At 39.3% G+C, this 18808-nt stretch overlaps 1 protein-coding gene across 1 annotated transcript; it reads right to left on the bottom strand.

Moving 5' to 3' along the window:
* Positions 1–560: 560 nt before the first annotated feature.
* rnf10 (ring finger protein 10) lies at positions 561–18807 on the bottom strand. The gene is made up of 21 exons (XM_022246441.2): positions 18361–18807; positions 15990–16168; positions 13581–13780; positions 13316–13406; positions 12131–12188; positions 11789–11915; positions 9794–9927; positions 9636–9700; positions 9416–9469; positions 8711–8755; positions 8522–8582; positions 8262–8335; positions 7111–7504; positions 6591–6724; positions 5961–6078; positions 5413–5514; positions 5112–5318; positions 4411–4529; positions 3781–3907; positions 3344–3472; positions 561–2480 (listed from the first exon to the last, which is right to left on the bottom strand). Exons 1-21 carry the CDS (start codon positions 18431–18433, stop codon positions 2380–2382), a joined length of 2592 nt encoding a protein of 863 aa, XP_022102133.2. The 5' UTR covers positions 18434–18807; the 3' UTR covers positions 561–2379.
* Position 18808: the final 1 nt, after the last annotated feature.

Here is an 18808-nt window from a genome sequence, read left to right as displayed (position 1 = left end):
GTAACAAGTCTTTTAGTTGACAACTTATGTAAAATGTTTATTGTCGTGTTTTTGCTTGTACATGGCATGATTTAATTTTAGTTTACTTTTAACTGAAGTAGAGATCTTGCGACACAATAGACTTCACACACACACGCACACTGGCCATCTTAGGGGTGAGAGATTGTTCACTTTGTAGGCCTGTGACAGTTTATGGCTGGGTGCTTAATATCCAAAAGCACTAGCAGACATGGATTTGTACATATGAAAGGTTTAGTTCCAATACATGTATATCCATTTGAAAAACATAAAATTGTTCCACAATTATGATGTATTGAAGAGCTTCAACCGTTTTCCCCCCAAACTTCTTTTGTTGACTCATGAAAGTTGTGTTTAGCTGTCTTAAAGCTGTAGAATTAGAAGCTGACTTCAGGCAACTGAGAAAGGGAACATGCAAGATTCTGAAGGACACCAAGATGGTGCTTATCGCATTTTGGAAATGAAATCTTCATATGCATATGTAATAGCGTATACCTGTAATTAAGCCAAGACATATAAGATGACAAGAATTGTAACATGTGTAACATTCTATGTACTGATTTATTACCAGCTTCAAGAAGTGTCAGATCTGAAGGAGTACACTTATAAACTAGCATTTATTACATACTGTTAATAAAAGTCACAAGCTTTCCTTCATTCTGAAAACTCAGAGCACTTTTTTTTCAAATAATGTAGTGTAAAAGACAATAGAACTTGAAAATATAATACAGAATATGTAATACGATTGCTGGTAGCCTTGTATTGTGTTAATGTAATCATCCCTATAAACATTCCGTGGAACAGAACATAAGCATCTTTGGAAAAAAAAACCCACTTTTACCATCCTTGCAGAAACATGTACATGTATTATATTTAAATGCTAACTAAACAAACCTCTATAAATCATTTTGTTCTTTTCTCAAATTACAAAAACTTTTTTTGGCCTGTTTTAGGCACGTTGAGAACAACTTCTGGCCATTGAGAAATAATTTACAACTTAATTTGGTTAAGCTTGCCACGTCTTGATATCCTGTCAGATTTGAGCAATTTCACTGTCCACCTGAATGCATTCTCTGGGCCCACGATGACTTAACTAAATATTCATCTTTGAAACAATGGCTAATACCATTTTGCATGGTATAAACAAATTGCTTTGAATTTTGAAAACATTTATGAAAATGATACCTTCAAACGGCAAAAAGTCCTTCAAAAATTTCTTCCACTACTGAACACACTTTGATAAAGCGTGGAAAAAAATTGCAAAATGCCATTGCTGCACTGTTTGTCTTATATACATGCACATGTGTATTTTCATGCTTACACACCTTGCACATTATGCATTACATGAGATTTACAACTAACCTTTCCAACTGACCACTAAAGAGAAGGTCCATTTTGGCGTAGAGAGGGTAAAACATTCAAATACTTCACACAGTCTAGTTGAACAAAAAATATATTTAAAGATCAAAAACTCAAGTTGTCTAGAACTCACAAACTGCATAACTAAATTGGTAACTTTAATGCAATACTCGGAAGTCACACAAGCATATAAATTCATGGGTTAGACATAAGATTATTCTCTTAATGCCACAATATACCGTAATTTTCGGAATATAAGCCACCCGGTGTATAAACTGCAGCACGAACAAATGAGCAAAATTAAGATTTAAATCGGTGTATAAGCAGCACCAGCACACTGCACTGTTATGCTGACGATCCAACCATAAATTTCAGCGGGCTGCGTGCTGAAGCACCAATACAGCAAGTATAATACATTAATAGTTAACATGTGCAATCCTAATAAAAGTTAACATGTGCAATCGTAATAAGAAAAATGCAAACAAGTGTTGCCATAAAAAGTGAATTTTAAGTCCTCAACTTGAATACTTTGGTATTCTTGCATGGGCCATTCATCAGCTCTTAACCTTTTTTCCAGAGGCTAGCAAAAGTGAAGTGGTTGGGGACGTACAATCATTAAACTTGAATTCAGTTACATGTAAGTCGAAAGATCGTTTTTATCTCGTAGGCCGACTATTTCTTGCCAAAAGGATAGGCTTTATATTAAGAAAAATACCTCTGTAACTGTACCAGAGACATTTTTCAGCTTGAGAATCAATGTATAAGCCACGGCTTATATTCCAAAAATTACGGTAGTGTATTTGAAAGTGGTCAAGGCTGCCACATACACATGAGGTCTTTATGTACTTTTTTCCCTATCGTGTGCATCATGCCTAGTGCTTTTGCTAATTTTTAACATTACTTATAGAACCATTTAACTCTCATGTCCAACTGATAAGCACATTGGAGATTGTTTCCTTGTACACATTAAATCTTACTTCATTAATATCTCTTAAAAGTGTCTCATTTGAATCGTGGGCCGGCCGTTGAGAAAAGCAGTTGCTGTTTCTTCTTTCCTTTCCTTCCTCGCTTACCTGAACCAAGAGATGAAGTCACTTCATCATCTGCATTAAAAAGACGAAAAACCAATGCAAGTACAGCCAAACTTAAGCAACAAAACAACAGCGGTAATCCCACCAGTGCCTGGGATCAACTGAACTGTACATTTTTAGTGATTTTATAAAGTATCTCAATATGTAGTCAACTTTTTACAGTTGTGAGGAATGAAATCTGCATCACGTTCCATCTCTTATCGTTCTATGTAACAATAAGACAGGTGTGTTGACAAACACATATGCCCCGCCAAGACTGCATGAAATCCCCTAAACATGTCATTATTCATTTGAGTAATTTGACCTCGAAACTTAATATTTTGCACCCAACGTCAATAGGCTTCTCAGAACCACTGGTTACAACCTACATACCAAATTTAAAGTCCACAGGACATGTTTGAATATTCCAAAGTTATCGTGCTGACAAGATTTTTTACTGTTTTAGCCAATTGAACCTTGAACCTTAATATTTTGCATCCAAATTCAATAGGCTTCTTAGGACCACTAATTACAACCTACATCTCAAATTTGAAGTCCGTAGAACTTGTAATTCGCAAATTATCGTGCTGACAAGATTCGTGGACACCACACCCGCCCATCGCCACACACCCGCCCATCGCCACCCACCCGCCCATCGCCACACACCCGCCCATCGCCACACACCCGCCCATCGCCACACACCCGCCCATCGCCACACACCCGCCCATCGTCACACACCCGCCCATCGCCACACACCCGCCCATCGCCACACACCCGCCCAGAGAAGGACGAGGCAGAAACAATATGCCCCTCAAAAAGAATACTTCAAATTCAGTATTCAATAGTGGCAACCTTCCCACACCTTTTCTAATCCCGTAAGATCTTTGCAGACTAACCTGTTTTGTTACTAGCTGCCTGTACAGCTGCTCTGTCTAGAGCGGCTTGTATCGCATCACTGAATGCTTCTTTATACTGAGGAACTGGAACGTAGTCTTCATTAGAACTGTCGTCACTACCATCTGGGCCTGGAAACAAAATTCATGAAATAGTATTTTATAAATACTGCAGAATTCATTAACGTCAGATTGGCACCAGTCTGGTGAACCAGTAGGCTAGAGATCATGGTTTTATGATCTATGCCACATAGTGGGTCAAGTGTTCTCATAAAGCTGTCACATAACCTATGGCACAGAGTGCTAGAGACACTTGCACAGAGGAAAGTGTTGAGAGACTGGTTTGTCCAAGAACACACAAAACAACCGCCAGTTGGTTTTGGCCCCCTGACCCTCTGATCATAAGTCACTACCCACTACTTCAAAGGACATTCCATTACCTGGGCCAGAGGCTTTACGTGTTCTACTGTCTCCTGCTAGATTGTCAGTCAAGCTTCTTGACTCTCCTGCCTTCTCTATCTTAGGCCAGTGACTTGTCTCTGGTCGAGCTTTACCTTCACGCAACATCTGTGAAAATAACAGCAAAGACGGCATGTAATTCCAACATCAATATCAAACACTTTGCACCGCAGATTGACAAAAGGCAAATCGACCAATATGAACCTCAATATACTTTCACAGCCACGGAGTGAGATTAGAGGAAAATGATATCCATGAAATAATCGCCAGAGGTTTTGAGGGCCCTCACAGCAGCGTAGGGTCTATGGTATAAATTTGTGTTTACCTACATGTACATGTGTCAGTAGCCCTTAAAATACCCTCATCTTGAGCTTGAGCTCAATGTCCATTTTATACGTAAAATCATGGCAATTAATGGCAAGAAAAAGATTTGCCAGATTTTAAAAGAAATTAAAAAGATCATGAAAATTGCAGATGAAAAATTTCTAAAATCAGGAAAAATCCTGACAAATCTCACAACTGAAGTTCCATTCAGCAGTGTTACATTTCGAACACCAAGTCCACCTTATGGGACATCATGGGTCAGTCACAAAGTGGCTAGGAGTTCCTACCTGTGCAAATGATAGACAGGAGGTTGTGTGGTCCTCCACGCTAGCTGCTGATGCCCAGCTTCCAATGACAGGTGATGGTTCACCAATACTATCTGAATCAAGCCCACAGTGCCCAGATGCTGACAAAAATAATCAATATGTGCACAGCAAGTCAGTCATTAGGTTTGCAGTCATGCTGTGAAAAAAGTTCACTACAGGAGTTGACTAGCAGGATCTTGTGAGTTCTTAGACAATGCTGGCCGTATGGTATCCATTAAACTAATTACGTCAGGTGAGGCACAAACCCCCCCCCCCAAAAAATGTAGTATGCTCTTGTTATTGTCTGTCATGACAAATATCCTTTTTCAAAAAGCCTGAAGATTTGAGAGTATCTGGTGTCTGAGTCAGTTATCACGAAACTTTGTGAGACATTAAAAAGAAACAAAGTAAGAGGTTGACCCCCAGTTGTTACTTATGGTTAGTCATTCAAATATTTGGCATTTATGTCTTTTTTGTAGTGCACTATACCTGTATTAAAAAAAAAATTATGTGGATCTGGTCTGGACTGCCACTTTTGGGACCGGATGCATTTCAAGTTATAGATGGGATGAATCACAAATTTGGGGTTAATTTAAATATTCAAAACGCCCAATCTTTAACAAATGCCACCCAAAAGCTCAATTTGCTTTGTGCAATGTAACAGGAAGGATACAGAAACACACCTGTACTACCACGGACCACACCTTCATGACTAGTCTCCTCCTGGCTTAAACTCACAGGTGAACTAACAGACGAGGATATCGGTGAGTCTTGTGACGCCACACTGGATGATGTCTCCGAGATGGTATACGAAACATCCGCTGGTATGGAGTCTACACCAAAGGCAGGAAACTGGGTACTGCTATGTAAGGAGAACTTGGGAGGTGGATCTGGGTAAATGAAAACAACAGATGTTGAATGCTTCTAAAATGCACTCAACTTTGTTGACTGTTAGTACTTGATATTGGTTAAGATTTTCCTCACGTTTTCCATTCTTTTTGTTTTCCTTGAGTTGCATCTTGCGTTCCTGTCTTCTCTCATTGCGGGCCTTCTTTTCCCTGACTTTTTTTCTTTGCTGGAAGTCTCCTGCAGAGAGGTACAGTTAAGACTTTTAGTACAAACATTGAATTCTACAAACGTAATTAATGAGGACTGGTTTGTGTGCTGTTTTATAACACTTTAGAATCAATATAATTCTTTAGAATGTACACACAAGAATTTCTTGAATTTCCTGAGAATTTCAAGAGGTGTATTAACCTCATCACAGAAAATTTATCCCATTAATAAGAAAAAACAGTGACAGCTTATCTTGCTAGCATTCATCTTTAGTTTAATGTTTATAATATATTATATATTATAATAAAAACATATACGTCTATGAAGAAAACTTCCTTTGTCTTGCTGCTTAAGCATTCAGTAATATGTTCTGGTTCAAATCAGTTGCATCTAGAGTGACTTACAGCTTAGAATAACATCAACAATTTTCAAATGATTATACAAAGATTTCCTACTTTGATACCATTCCTACATACCTGCAAAGCACTGCAAGGTTGCCTTGGAAACCAATGGTGGTTTGAATTCCAGCTCGCAAATTCCAAAGTCACAAGTCAGCGGCAGGTGGAAAAGGTATCTCAGCCGGCGACGGAGAGCCTGCATTCGTCATACATTGACAGCCAAATTTACTTGTACTCAATAAACTGACATTCATATCCTGCATGTTGCTTCCAAATGTCATCTTTGGATTCGTAAGAATACTCGGCATAATAGTAAATCCGTTAACTGTCCTATGACGGTTAAATCTGTAATTGCCTTGGCATCGCTGGGAATCCACTGAACTCTACACAGGCATGCACCATGGCTCTGACCAAAAAATGACGAAATACCAAATCCAATACAAGGCTTTGTACAGTGTTTTGCAGTTTCAAAGATGAGTGTGAAGTGAAAAATGTGGAAATCAGCTGATTGGAGGGAAAGTTACATGGCTGTTTACAAGGTCTAGCACTGCATTCGAGCACAGCAACAAGTCTGTTGCAATTTCGAGGGAATCCAGCCCAAGGTACAACAGTAATGGCTCGGCTCGCCAAGAACCTTTCTGGATTCACCAGGCAAATTTCTGTCTCCTCCAAGTCCTTATTAGTAGATGAAGAAACAGGTGGAATTACCTCATTCATTGACATGTGTATCACCTCAACAATCTTTGCTGTAATTGTCTCTGGGCACTCAGCAAAGCTACCATGCTCTCGAATCAGACAGCGCACATTCAGTGAATGTAGGTACAGATGTTGGCCATCTTCAGCTAATGACGGAAAAATAAGCAACTTTGGACAAATTTGTCAGGATTGGTGTTAATTGTGATTAATTTGATATACTTTAAGGAATTCTCAGAATATTTTATACATTCCATTGGCAATAATGAGAGTTTCAATCTAGTTGGAAAAAGCCTGAGAACAGGTATTTGTTTTTGTGGTATCGATCAAAACAGTTCCAAAGGAATCATTCAAAAAAGTGCACGAAAATTCTGGGTATCTAAATGTGCCCCTGGAATGAAAATCTGGAATGAAACGCTGTTCCACAAAAGACACTGATGAATACTGCAACATTTTGGTCAATACAAATTTATACAAGACTCTCAAAGTGAAGAGCAACAAGTAGCCAGTTACGTCTGACATTATTGGTACAAACCTTGATAGAAGTAATACACATGTTCCTTTCCATCGCTACTGCTTCCTACAGCTCCTGTCTGATCCTCCGAGAGAGATGACAAAGGGGTGCTCTGGGACCCATTGATGACATCACTGGCATTCTTTACACCTCCTTCAGCCATGCCAACTCCCTCCATGCTTAAACCTGGTGACTGGTGCTCTGTCATAACTGGTACACTTCTAGTACCACATATCTTGACATTCAATGTATCACGGGCCTCACCCTTCCTAGGATCCAGTTTAGGGGCTGGAGATGCCGGGTAATCTTGGAATGGCTCTTCAATGGTGAATCCTTGACTCTGATGACTAGAATCATGATCTTCTGATGGATCAATTTCTTCGTCAGAGAATGCTGAGGAGTAATGCTTATAATTCTGAAAAGATAAAATACAAGGAAAGTTTAACTGCTTTAGATAAAATCTAACATATATAATACAGTGGAACGCTGCTATACCGTTCTTGGCTTCCAATAATTTGTGCACAGAACCTACCGGACACTATTCAGTTGCCGTTTGTAATTCCCGAACGTCAACATGATAAAACAGTCAGTGTTTTTTTGTGTTGGAAAGTGACAAGTGGCCATAATTTCCCCAAGGATTAGAAGGGAAAGCCACTAGTTGTCAATGGTATTGAATAGACACTGGTTTTGCGACTCCACGTGATCGGGGGCGGAAGAAAACCGCAAGTACGCGCACGGTGGCATTGTACTAACCATAGTCTAAAGAGGGCGCCGCTGACACACAAATCAACTAAGATTCGCCAAAGCATGCATCAGAGATCGATCCTGAGTGGTAGTTTCACGACTTTTAGAATAAACTTGATATCAATTTTTGACTCAAATTTAAATAAAAAACAAAAATAATTAAAGATACATTTCTAGAAACCTTAAACTTGAATGCAACGGCAAAACATCACAGCGAACCAAGGTATCACAAGAGGGTGCACTTCGGTTAGACAAAAGAGGGAGCTATTCAACATGGCAGTTAAATTCGCTTTACAGAATGACCCCTGTACCGAACATCTAGCATAGACCCCGTCTTATTCGTTATAGCGGCATTCCACTGTACTTCTCTAGAAACACACTGTAGGAATCCACTTAAGTAGAGGTTTTTATCGTTTCATAGAGCATACCTTGCAAGATTTTGACATCACAACCACTGGTTCTTCAACATCTTGTGTTTCAGTATCTTCTTTTAAGTTCAAACCTTACAAACAAAAACAAATTTCAGTGTTTATAACGACTGTATAAATTATGAACATCTATAATAAAACACAATAAAAAACTTCCTAAGCTCCCAGAATACCTGACCAGCGCTGTTTGAATAAGAACTTAGCTTCGGGAAAAACACTGAGCAATAACAGAACAAGAATAAAATTAGTTAAAAGCTTACCCACAACACGAGAGGCCAATGTCTGAATCTTGTGTGTGTTATAAATACCGTCCTCTCTTTCCTGGGGAAAGGAAAACAAAACATTTTCTAACATATTGCAACTTGAATCAAGAATAATGCACTAGATAAAAAGAAGTCGAATCTTTCTCATAGTTGTTAAAGGTTATCAAAATACAAGAATTTGCCTACCTTTAACATTTTCAGGGCTGCTTCAGTGAAACTGTCCTCAAGTTCCTTTAAAAACAAATCGGGGATCCTTGACTTAAAACATCAGGAAATAATGAAAACTAACTTCAACAGAATGACGTTATTCTCTCACTTATACGCAGTCACTCACATGTAGTGCAAGAAGCAAAAGCCCCAAACCAAAAGACACACAGTGAGTGGAAATTTCTCCCTTTAACCCTCCTATGCTGAAGCCACTCCTTGGGTCACTTGGTAAACACCTCAAAGAAGCACAGCTGTGTTGTGTTGTGCACTGCACCAACAGTCCCTCACAGGAATATCAAATTACACTTTTGTGCTGCCCAACAACTGTGCTTCACTGTTTCATGTGCATAACTGTGCAGTAAACCAAATGCAGTGAAGAGGACTGCACAAAAGACCCTGGATCATTTTGTGCGGACAACCTACTGTGTACACACTGAACCTGTGCATGTTTGAGTTCCATATAGAAACTACATGCTCACCAGTGACTGTGGGCATTTGTGCTCTAAAACCAAAGGAGGGTTAAACAGAGTTTGACATGGACATCTTTCTAATGGCTTGCAGAAACATGTTTGGATCTTGAATACTTACTGCTTCATCTTAATGTCAGATCAATGACAAAGCCATAGCCTTATTATAACCAATTTAATCACGACTTTGTTATCGATAACTGTAAAGTGAACTTACCCCATTATTTTCCTGAAGTAGGACAGTTAAAGCAGCTCTCTCTGGTTCAATTATCTACAGGCAAATATACAAGTACAAGTTTTGTATTGATAAACCAACTGATCTGCCCAATCAATTCTTCAGCTTTAATGGGTAAAGAAATGAAACCAGACAAGTTTGAAATAAATGCAGTTAAAGAAAGAAGTGACAAGGCTGACATATGTCAGCTACTGAATCCTACCTTTTCTCTGACTTGCTCTGGGGAAGCCAGCAATAATTTGACCATGCACGTAGTACTCGGATCATCTACAGAGGAAACAAATGCAAAGTATTCTCTCATGTGCCACACAAATCTAGAAGATTTCTTTTTCACTATGATTTGTATTTAATTTTTCTTACCATCAATGTTGAAGAGTTTGCCATACTCTCTGGTAGAGTGAGGCTGTGTGATGACCGAACCTTTCTCTCGTTTCATAAGACGAAATGTTATCTCATCACCCTGGCTGTAGCTATGAGTTGCCTTAGCAACAACACTAGAGCAAAAAAAAAAAGCAAAAAAAAATAGCATTTGTGGCAGCTTGTTATATTAAAGAATTAATACAATTTACCTGCAAGATAAAACTTTCAGCCTCTCTGGTTCCTTAAACTTCATTCACAGAATTAGACAACTACACATGGTTTATAAACATCTTCTGAAATGAATATACAAAATTATAACAGGGCAGCATATGATGCGAGCATGAAGTGCAAAGCCATTACACCGTGGGGTCCGGGGCCCCCTCAAGGGGAAAATTTTGGATTCTAGAAGCTCTGTGGTGCAATCTGAGGTATTTTCTGGGCACCTTCTTTAGACTCCTTGAATCAAATTTGCTCGTGTTGAAATGAAGGCAAGATTGTCATCGGGAAGTCATGAAAAGTTGATTTTATTCTAGGGGCATTTTCTTTTTTTACTGATCGGAACTTGCCATTGAGCGGGTGGTTTGGGATTACATGTACGCAAATGTACATGGGCGCAGCGCAAGTGGATGATGCACAGTTGCTTTCCTAATTCTGTATCTCAAAAAAAACTCCATGGTCAGATTCCAGTGACAAAATCCTATAATTCCGGTGAAATGTGGTCAGTCGTCCACCTCGAGTATTGGTAAAACTACAAAATTACTTTCAAGATCTAAGCTTTTCATCTGGACTTTTGAGTTTTTCAGCTGTACTGCAAAAAATCAGCAACTATCCCCCACACTGCACAGTTGACAAACCCATTACATCACAGTCACATGTACATTTCTGTTATGCCTGTGTAGTTGAGTACGTGCGTGCACTTACGGTGTAATCCACAACTAGGAAAAATATGTGTTTAGTTTTTGGCCAATTTACAAAAAGCGTTAACTCCAAAGTCATTTTGATTAAACATACATTAGATGCAAACATTTATAGGACTGTTAAGTAAGAAACAAGTATTTGGAATCACACGTACAGAATGACTTATCACCCTGTATATTTTGGCCGATTTTTTGGGCTCTCATGATTTTTGACAAACCGTTCAAAAATGTTAAAGTTCAAGACGGAAATCTAGCTGGCAAAAAATTTCTTTTCTAGATGTTTTCTGAAACAAGAATTTTGTACAAGAAATTACATTTCACCTATTTCAAGCGATCTAGATCCAGGAAAAATCTGGAACTACACGTAGGAAATTGGCAGTATTTTCCCCGAGGAAAAAACATATTTGAGGTATTGACTCTTGATGCTACAAAATGAAAATGCTACATGTATGACCGGGAGATTGAAAGCAATCCAATGTTTTGCTTTTGTACTACTTTGTATACTGCGTCTGGCTTTAACTTTGATCACCAAAATGGTGCAAAGAGCTTTTCTGCAGTGCTGAATAATGATGGCAAACTCATCATGTTGAATGTTCATTCCATAAAGTCCCGTAAACTTTCTTTGCATTTAGATAAACTGTGAACATGTTGGAGAAAAGGGAAAATCCAACAGAAAGATAGCAGGGCAGTGAGAATTTTGACAGGGCGGCAAAACTTTAGCAGGTCGGTCTAAACTTTTGGTAGAGCGGCCCGCCCTGCAAAAACCCCTTATAAAGAAATGAATACACAAAACATTTTAGATCTGCTTTCAACAAGACATGACTGATTGTATAAAAATATTTCATAGCACAATGACTACATGCACGCCTAAATCATCTCACGGGATTAAAAAAATCTGGCAAAGGGAATTCAAAATACATTTTACGTTTATACCACATCTAAACAGCGCTTTACTGCAACACAGCTTCACCTCTTGAAAGTTGAAAAGGGCACATTGGGAAGTGAGGGAATTTCATACAAACTTACATAAATAGCTGAATAAGATTGTTCTACAGCCTGGTAATTGGTGATAGCATACCTTTTCAGATCTTGCTGATGCACTGCTTCATAACAGATTGGACATTTCCTCCAAGTCTTCTCTCCAAGTGCCAAGTAATGCAGCATGCAAGTCCAGCAGTAAATGTGACCACAACGTGTGATTTTGGCTGGAAAAGTAAGGGTAAATACATGTATGTCAATCCCATTATTTCATTTGACTGATTTATCAATAAAACATCAGTATACACCTTTTTAAAAAATGCACTGTGATTTACATGAGAAGGCTCTCAATTAAAAGTGACAGTATGTACATGTAGGGTGTAGGACATGAGTATGACAGGACAGGCAATGGTGGCAGGACGGGGAGGAGGTGGGTTCTCACCTGCAGTTGGTGGATAGAGACAGATGGGACAGGACGGTACTTCTGGACTAACAATCCTCTGTCAATGAATCAATGGATACTTTTCATTAACTCGAAAATCTGATAAATACACAAAGCACATGCAGCAATGTTGTATGACAATGAGGCACTTTTGACATAAGAAGTTTAGTGGTCAGCGTTTTCATGATGAGGTGAATTTCTCACTGGAGCGTGAGACCTAGGTTTCGAGAAAATCGCATATGAACTTGGTCTCTTTTTCAAACACTTATTTTCCCAGTATTTAGCATGCCTTTGACTGAAGTAATGCTATTACAGGAAAGAGGGGATCTTAAATGCCACAAAACTGCCGAATAATAATTATAGAAGTCTATACAAATTGTTTAATAATTCGCCTCTTCATGAAAATGTTAAAATTCATGGGACTTTTGTCTATTTGTGAAAACGGATGATATTTTGCTACAGCGCGTGCCAGGTGCAAAATTGTTACATTTGTACCCATTCTGGCATCACATTCGCCTCTTCGTAAAAATAGAGAAACGAGTTTGCAAATGATTTTGCCCTTATTGCTAACACTGTACATGTATCTATGGAAAACAAATTTGCCTCTTTATGAAACCGCAAAATGCGGTTTAGTTGAAATTTGCCCAAGGTACATCTTCGTGATTTGGATAAATACAGTAAATTTGGTAAAAATGATGACACCAAGTTGTAGGCATCGCAGAGCCTATTTAATTTTGCCAAAAACTAGAAATTTGAAAGAATCACGATTTGAGCTGTCTCTTCTGAAACTGTGATGTACATGAAGTGGCTTCATTAATTCCATTTGCAGTTATAACAAACATAAAAAAGAAGAAAACACTCAATTGTTCCAGGTTAAGCCATCACACCTCCGTGCACTGTATGGTTGAGCTAGCTTTACTAAATAATCTAGGTACTGGTTGAGAAAGAGGTTAACACTGAGTATGCTCTCTTTAGTACATCAGTTGAATGCTCAAGTTGGCAAGTTACACTGACTTACAGTGAATGCTAGAATGAATTTGGAAATAAATAGAACCAGTGGGTTTGAACATTTAAGTGCAAAGAATGATGATGGATTTCTTGCGCAAGGGAAAATTTCTAGGGTAGAGCAAGATTCCTGTCAAATATGATTGATCTAAGCTAACTTTATTGGACTGATTTTCTTACCACTTGCTCTATGAGATCCCAGTCAACCAATTTATCTGAGTCCACACACTGGGAAGTGTAATCACCTCCAGATTTAACCACAAACTGGCAACTGCGTAAACATAATGAAGAAAACCACAAGATTAAATGCCCAAGAAATTCCTCAGAGTTTGAATTAAATTTGCTGATGCAAATGATTTTCACTAATACTGCAAAACCAGAAGGGAAACCAGCTATTAACAACACAGCAATATCAAAAAGAACTTTCCATGAAACAGGAACTTACTTTGCTTGCAGAAACTGTTCTTTGTTATACTTAGGATAGCGATGAGTCCACTTATTACGGCCTCTCCAACCTCCTGGCCCTCTGTTCTCCATAGAGGATTCTCGAGGTGCCATGGTGAAATTAATGAGATGATTTAGATTCATCTTCTTGGGCCCAGCAGGAAGGGCGGAGCCAAACTCTGCCCTCTGGGTCTTTGTCATCTGCAAATTATCACATGAAATGGGCCATTAAATTAACCAAACAATTATTTAACCATGATAGAGAAGCATTTCTTTGCATTCAAACTGCCTCATGTGATAACTTTTGGGCTAATTTTATACCATAAAGAAATATGTACACGTAAACATTATGATACCAATGAAAGTACAGTACAGGTCAGAATTTTAACCAACAGGCAAACATGCTTAGCGTGTCAGCGTGTATCGATTCAAACAGACCCGAATGAAGTTAACCGCAAACATGAAACATGTTGACCCCTGCATAACAGAGAACGCAGACACCACAATCCGATCTACCGAGTATAAACACGCACATGCTACACGCAAACCCCAGAACAACCAGGTCTTTGTTCACCAGAACAGTCATTTTCCTAGTTTCCCACAATGAAAAGTATTCAGTTTGACTGCAGTTCAAGTTATCTTCAATTTCCACAGAATGTTGTCAGTACATGTAGTTTACCTTGTATGTAGCAGGCATCACAAAATCATTTTCAAAGATAAAGTGTTTTGTTTGGCCATACAGGGTTGATAAAAGTGCCATGCAGGCAACACTTTTTGGTTTATGTTTGAATTGATCCCAAAACTTTTGAATCAGGCACAGAAAATGTTCGAGCATGAAATCAATTTTTTAACCGAGACAATTATAACTAGCAGTTCTTATGACAAAACATTTCCTAAATTAGAGGAAACCATTTTGTAAGAAATCCACAAGATATAAACAGGATTTGACCTCGTCAGTCCGTTAGCCAAATATTAGTCAAGACGGCCGCGATCCTAGCATTCACACTCGAGCTCAGTGTGTTCGAAATCGCGTGAATATAAATTCGATGTGAGGTGGGGATTTTTCCCATCAGTTTTTTACCTTTGAGTTGGAAAACCTACCTAAAATCACTCTGATTGCGACAACATTGGACCAACCTGCACGGCAAAGATCCCACCGAAATGAAAGGAAGTCGGGTCTGCACTAGCGACATGCATGCACTGGCTGCACCCATGTGAACGTCATAAATATGCATGTCGTGTGACTTGAAAGGGCTGTAGCTTTGCATTTGTTGGCACAGTATCGAAATGAATATGCAACACACTTGTTTCGATTTATGATTGGTGGTTGGGATGAAAGCGCTGGGGTGGTTGTAGTTTTGTGATTGCTTGGTCGCAGCATGGTTGAAAAGTCAGGGGTGGCAGCAAATGAAAAAGTCCAGTTACAATTTACGAAAGTTCAGTAGGTGTTTTTTTTAATTTACTGGAATTCTGATACATGAACTAAATTTCCATAAAATAAGAAATACTTCATTGTAAAATCGGCTTGTTACAATAATTCTGGCTAATTTTTTTTTGTGGTTACTGTTTATTTGTGAAAAAGTTTCTTGCACAATCAGGAATTGCTTAAAACTGATCTAGCATTACAACCAGCAAGAAAAGCATCGTCACTCCAGTTGATCCAGTGAGTTCAAAATTCAAAGTTTACATTTGGGAAAAAGTTTTGTAGTAGCTAAACACACACAGTGGACTACTGGCCAGTTTCACTGTATGTTTGTACAATGTACATGCACATACATATACGAAGCTGGAGTGACAGATCTGCGTGTGCAGTGGTTCACTACACATTGTCTGTCACCTTTGCAGTCTTCGGTCACAAGCCCTGCCCAGATAATGATGATGTACAGGGTCAGGCTTATCGTGCACCGAACCAGCAATGCACATTAAAAACCACAAAGCGTGTATTGAACAGCATGTCAGGTTCACTGATCGTGTTAGAGTGTCGGCTAAAATTCTGATCTGTACGGTACATTAAGCATACACAACCCTTTAGCAATAAAGAATATAAGGATGGGCTCTGCAGAAAGGTTTACATGTAGTTACCATCTCCATTTCTGAGATTTCAAATGTTCACAGTTGGCCATATTCGTGCTGGACCTATGATGTGTTGTGATGGTACTGAGTGCATAGCCTTGTGATGGTAATCTACCTATTCAAGATAAACTAGTCAAGCATGCAGCATTCGCAAATGCACTTGCAGGTGGTTGAAGCTGCCCATAAGAATATACATGTACCTGATTGCGGTTGCCGAGGTCCACACATGGTGGTATTGTTTACATTTAGTCACATGGTTGAAAAGGGTCTATAGACATGCCTTCACAATGATAATCAACATCCCTGTACCACACACGTGTACCTATGCAATACGCACCTCATCACGTCTGCCTGTCCAGCCATTCTCCTTACTGCTTCGTGGTCTTTTATCAGTGAAGCCTCTGGATCTTTGAGGGTTGGTCTTACGTTGAAGCCCTCCATCTGGACCAAACTTAGACAGTGAGGGCTCTCTCTTCTTATGGTACGACTGTCCATTTCCATTTCCACGCCCATTGTCTGAAATATAAAAATGTTAGCAATGACTGTCTGCACAATGTTGCCACAGCATCTCAAGACTCACAGTATCTCAAGACTCACAGCATCTCAAGACTCACAGCATCTCAAGACCGATAGCATCTCAAGATTCACACCTCTCTAGATAAATGTTTAGGTGCCTGGATGAAGACTGTAATGTTGGCAAAAATTGTAATGTACAAGTCCTGGTAATGAGATCGTTTGTTTTTCCAATAGCACATACTCAGTACAAGGGTATCTGGGAACAGCTAAGCGTATACGTGATAGTCAGCACAGATATTCCCCCCAAAACCTTGGCTTTTTGAAATACCAAATTGGCTCATTTCAGTAAAGGCAAAAAAGTTACAGTTGGGAAAATTTCCACAATCATACAAATGTAACTTAACAAGCACAGGACACTGCCACTTTACATGTTTCTGCCTTCATGTTGAATGGTCTCTCACAGAAAGCAAGTATGATTACCACTGATTACTTGCCCAATGCCTCGCCCCAGACTAGGATCGGACCAATCTAATAGAAGCCCTCTGTACATGTATGCTCAGCCCCACACCTGAAAAGTGCGGACTTTGTGAAAAAACTTCCTATAAGCCCTATTTTTCTTACATACATGTACTGTGTGTGATGTGAATGCGTATGCAAGCGTTTTTCACACAAGACAACCATTTTTTAGAAGTTGGAGCTCGGTTTTATTTTAAACAAATTTTAGAGGATGGAAAAAAGGATTTTCTATGGTCCAATAAGGGTCTTCAAGTCTGAGGGAAGAATAACAAATTTTCTTTCAAAAAAAGTGCCAGCTATCAAAGACCAAAGCTCACAAAATGAAAATCGGAGACTTAATGATCGGTCAAACAGTAGGGGCGCTGCCATGCCATGCACATCACAGCTCAGGGACTGTCCCTGTATTCAGAAAAGTCCCTTTATTTGAGGGAAAAAACCAGTCCCCTGAAAGAGGAGATGTCTCCTTAAACAGCTATGTTTTTTCTCAGGTGGGCTTAGTCATGTGCTATTGTTGATTTTCTTTCTTGTATTTTCCTTTTATACATGTACATGTATTCAGTTATTTAAATTGCTTTTATGAACGTTGTGCCATTTCACTTGATAATTTATATCATAAAGAATTGATTTTCAGAATTTTTTTCATGCAGTCTTTTTGCCACTCTTTATGTAAAAGTGCAGATTCCTGCTTGTAATCCTAGAAGTAAAGGGTAGAATTTTTTAAAATGACAGCCTTGGGTGTTTTCTTGAACTGCTGAATCCAATTAAGGCATTAAATGGATCCCCAAGCAATGGCAGAATCACTGAGTAAAAATTGTCCCCATTTAGAGGGACATTCTCTCTTTCCGAGGACTGATTTTGTCCTTGAATAAAGGGACTTCTCCAAACAAGGTCAGTCTCCCAGTTGTGATGTGCACCTCTACTGCCAAACAGCAGGGGTCTTGCTATTTAGAGTAAACAAGCATTAATGAGCATCAACAATGCATCGACAAATTATTTATGCATATTTATGCAAATTATTTTCATTTGCAATGTTAACCAGGCTCCTACATAACAAATTCAATGTTCATATCTACCTCAAATGATATTTGAGTATTGAAATTTGAGTGACAGTCCGGCCTGTTTGTGCATTCCGACCGACTGCCATCTTGTTTTCGCATGAAAAGTCAGGGGTGGAAATCTGTAGCAAAAAAGTGCTACACCGTTGACTTGTGCACAAACTCACTGCTACACAGTGCTACAGGCTGGGAAGGGAAAAGTCAAGGGTAGAAATTCTCACAAAATGACAGGTACTGCGCCGGTGAAAACAGCGACCTTGGCGACGTACGCACGCACCAGCCAGTCCAAGGATCGGGTTATACAATCTTTTCTTTGATCTGTACGTACGCACATGCTCGTTGCAGTTGTTTTCACCGGTACGGTGTGGTTGCTACTCGTATTTCTGGGAAACTCCCGGGTGTCCCCGCTGCCCCATTAAAACACTAAAAACCAACCGCAGTTAGGCTAAATGTCCAATCACAAAATGGCAACAAGCGCTGTATATGCTGTTTAACTTCTACGGACTATACTATTTTATTGCTATAGCCTGCCTACTAAAAGTACTACTACTGTCACTGTGGTAGGCTAACTTGTTGGTCACGGTGGTAAACATGTATGACTAGGACAATGAAGTTCCACACCTTTTTTGTTGGGCTCAGATGGAATCTTGGACACTCCACTGGCAGAACGAACCAAAGCAATATTCTTCTCCATCTCTTTCTCTTCTGTCACCCACAATGGATGCCAAGAATGTTGAACTAACTGTCGGCACAGCCTCTCCAAAAGGAGGTAAAACTTGGTGGTTGAACACGAGGTGAGACATGGCGAGACGCGATCAGCACTCCATGATGCAAATCAAAAATCTAAAAAACCAATCTGTTGGATTAGGACAGATTTTGAAGTTGGAGTTTTACGAAAAAGTATCCGCAAAAATGAGCCTGAGATAGGCTCAAAGTGTGCTTTATAGCACGGGCAACGCTCGGTGTGCCTGTATTTGGCCCCAAAATTGGTCTTTAAAGACCAAGTTTGGCGATATTTGCGCAACTGTTCGCAAGATAACTCTTCGTACACTGGCGACTTGCGCCGAAA

This window comes from Acanthaster planci, linkage group LG09 (genome assembly GCF_054643075.1).
Source record: "Acanthaster planci isolate LZ-2023a linkage group LG09, COTS_SCS, whole genome shotgun sequence".
Lineage (NCBI taxonomy): Eukaryota > Metazoa > Echinodermata > Asteroidea > Valvatida > Acanthasteridae > Acanthaster > Acanthaster planci.
The sequence above is the reverse complement of the archived record's forward strand: the minus strand, read 5'-3'. Positions and strand labels throughout refer to the sequence as shown.

Bases quoted from the DNA above. Each gene is read 5' to 3' on its own strand.
- rnf10 (XM_022246441.2), bottom strand. From the start codon at position 18,433: ATGGAGAAGAATATTGCTTTGGTTCGTTCTGCCAGTGGAGTGTCCAAG. The intron at 13,407-13,580 runs GTAAGTTCCTGT...ATGTTTACGCAG, and splicing joins GAACAGTTTCTGCAAGCAAA to TTGCCAGTTTGTGGTTAAAT. The intron at 6,079-6,590 runs GTAATTCCACCT...TGACGAATGCAG, and splicing joins TACACATGTCAATGAATGAG to GCTCTCCGTCGCCGGCTGAG.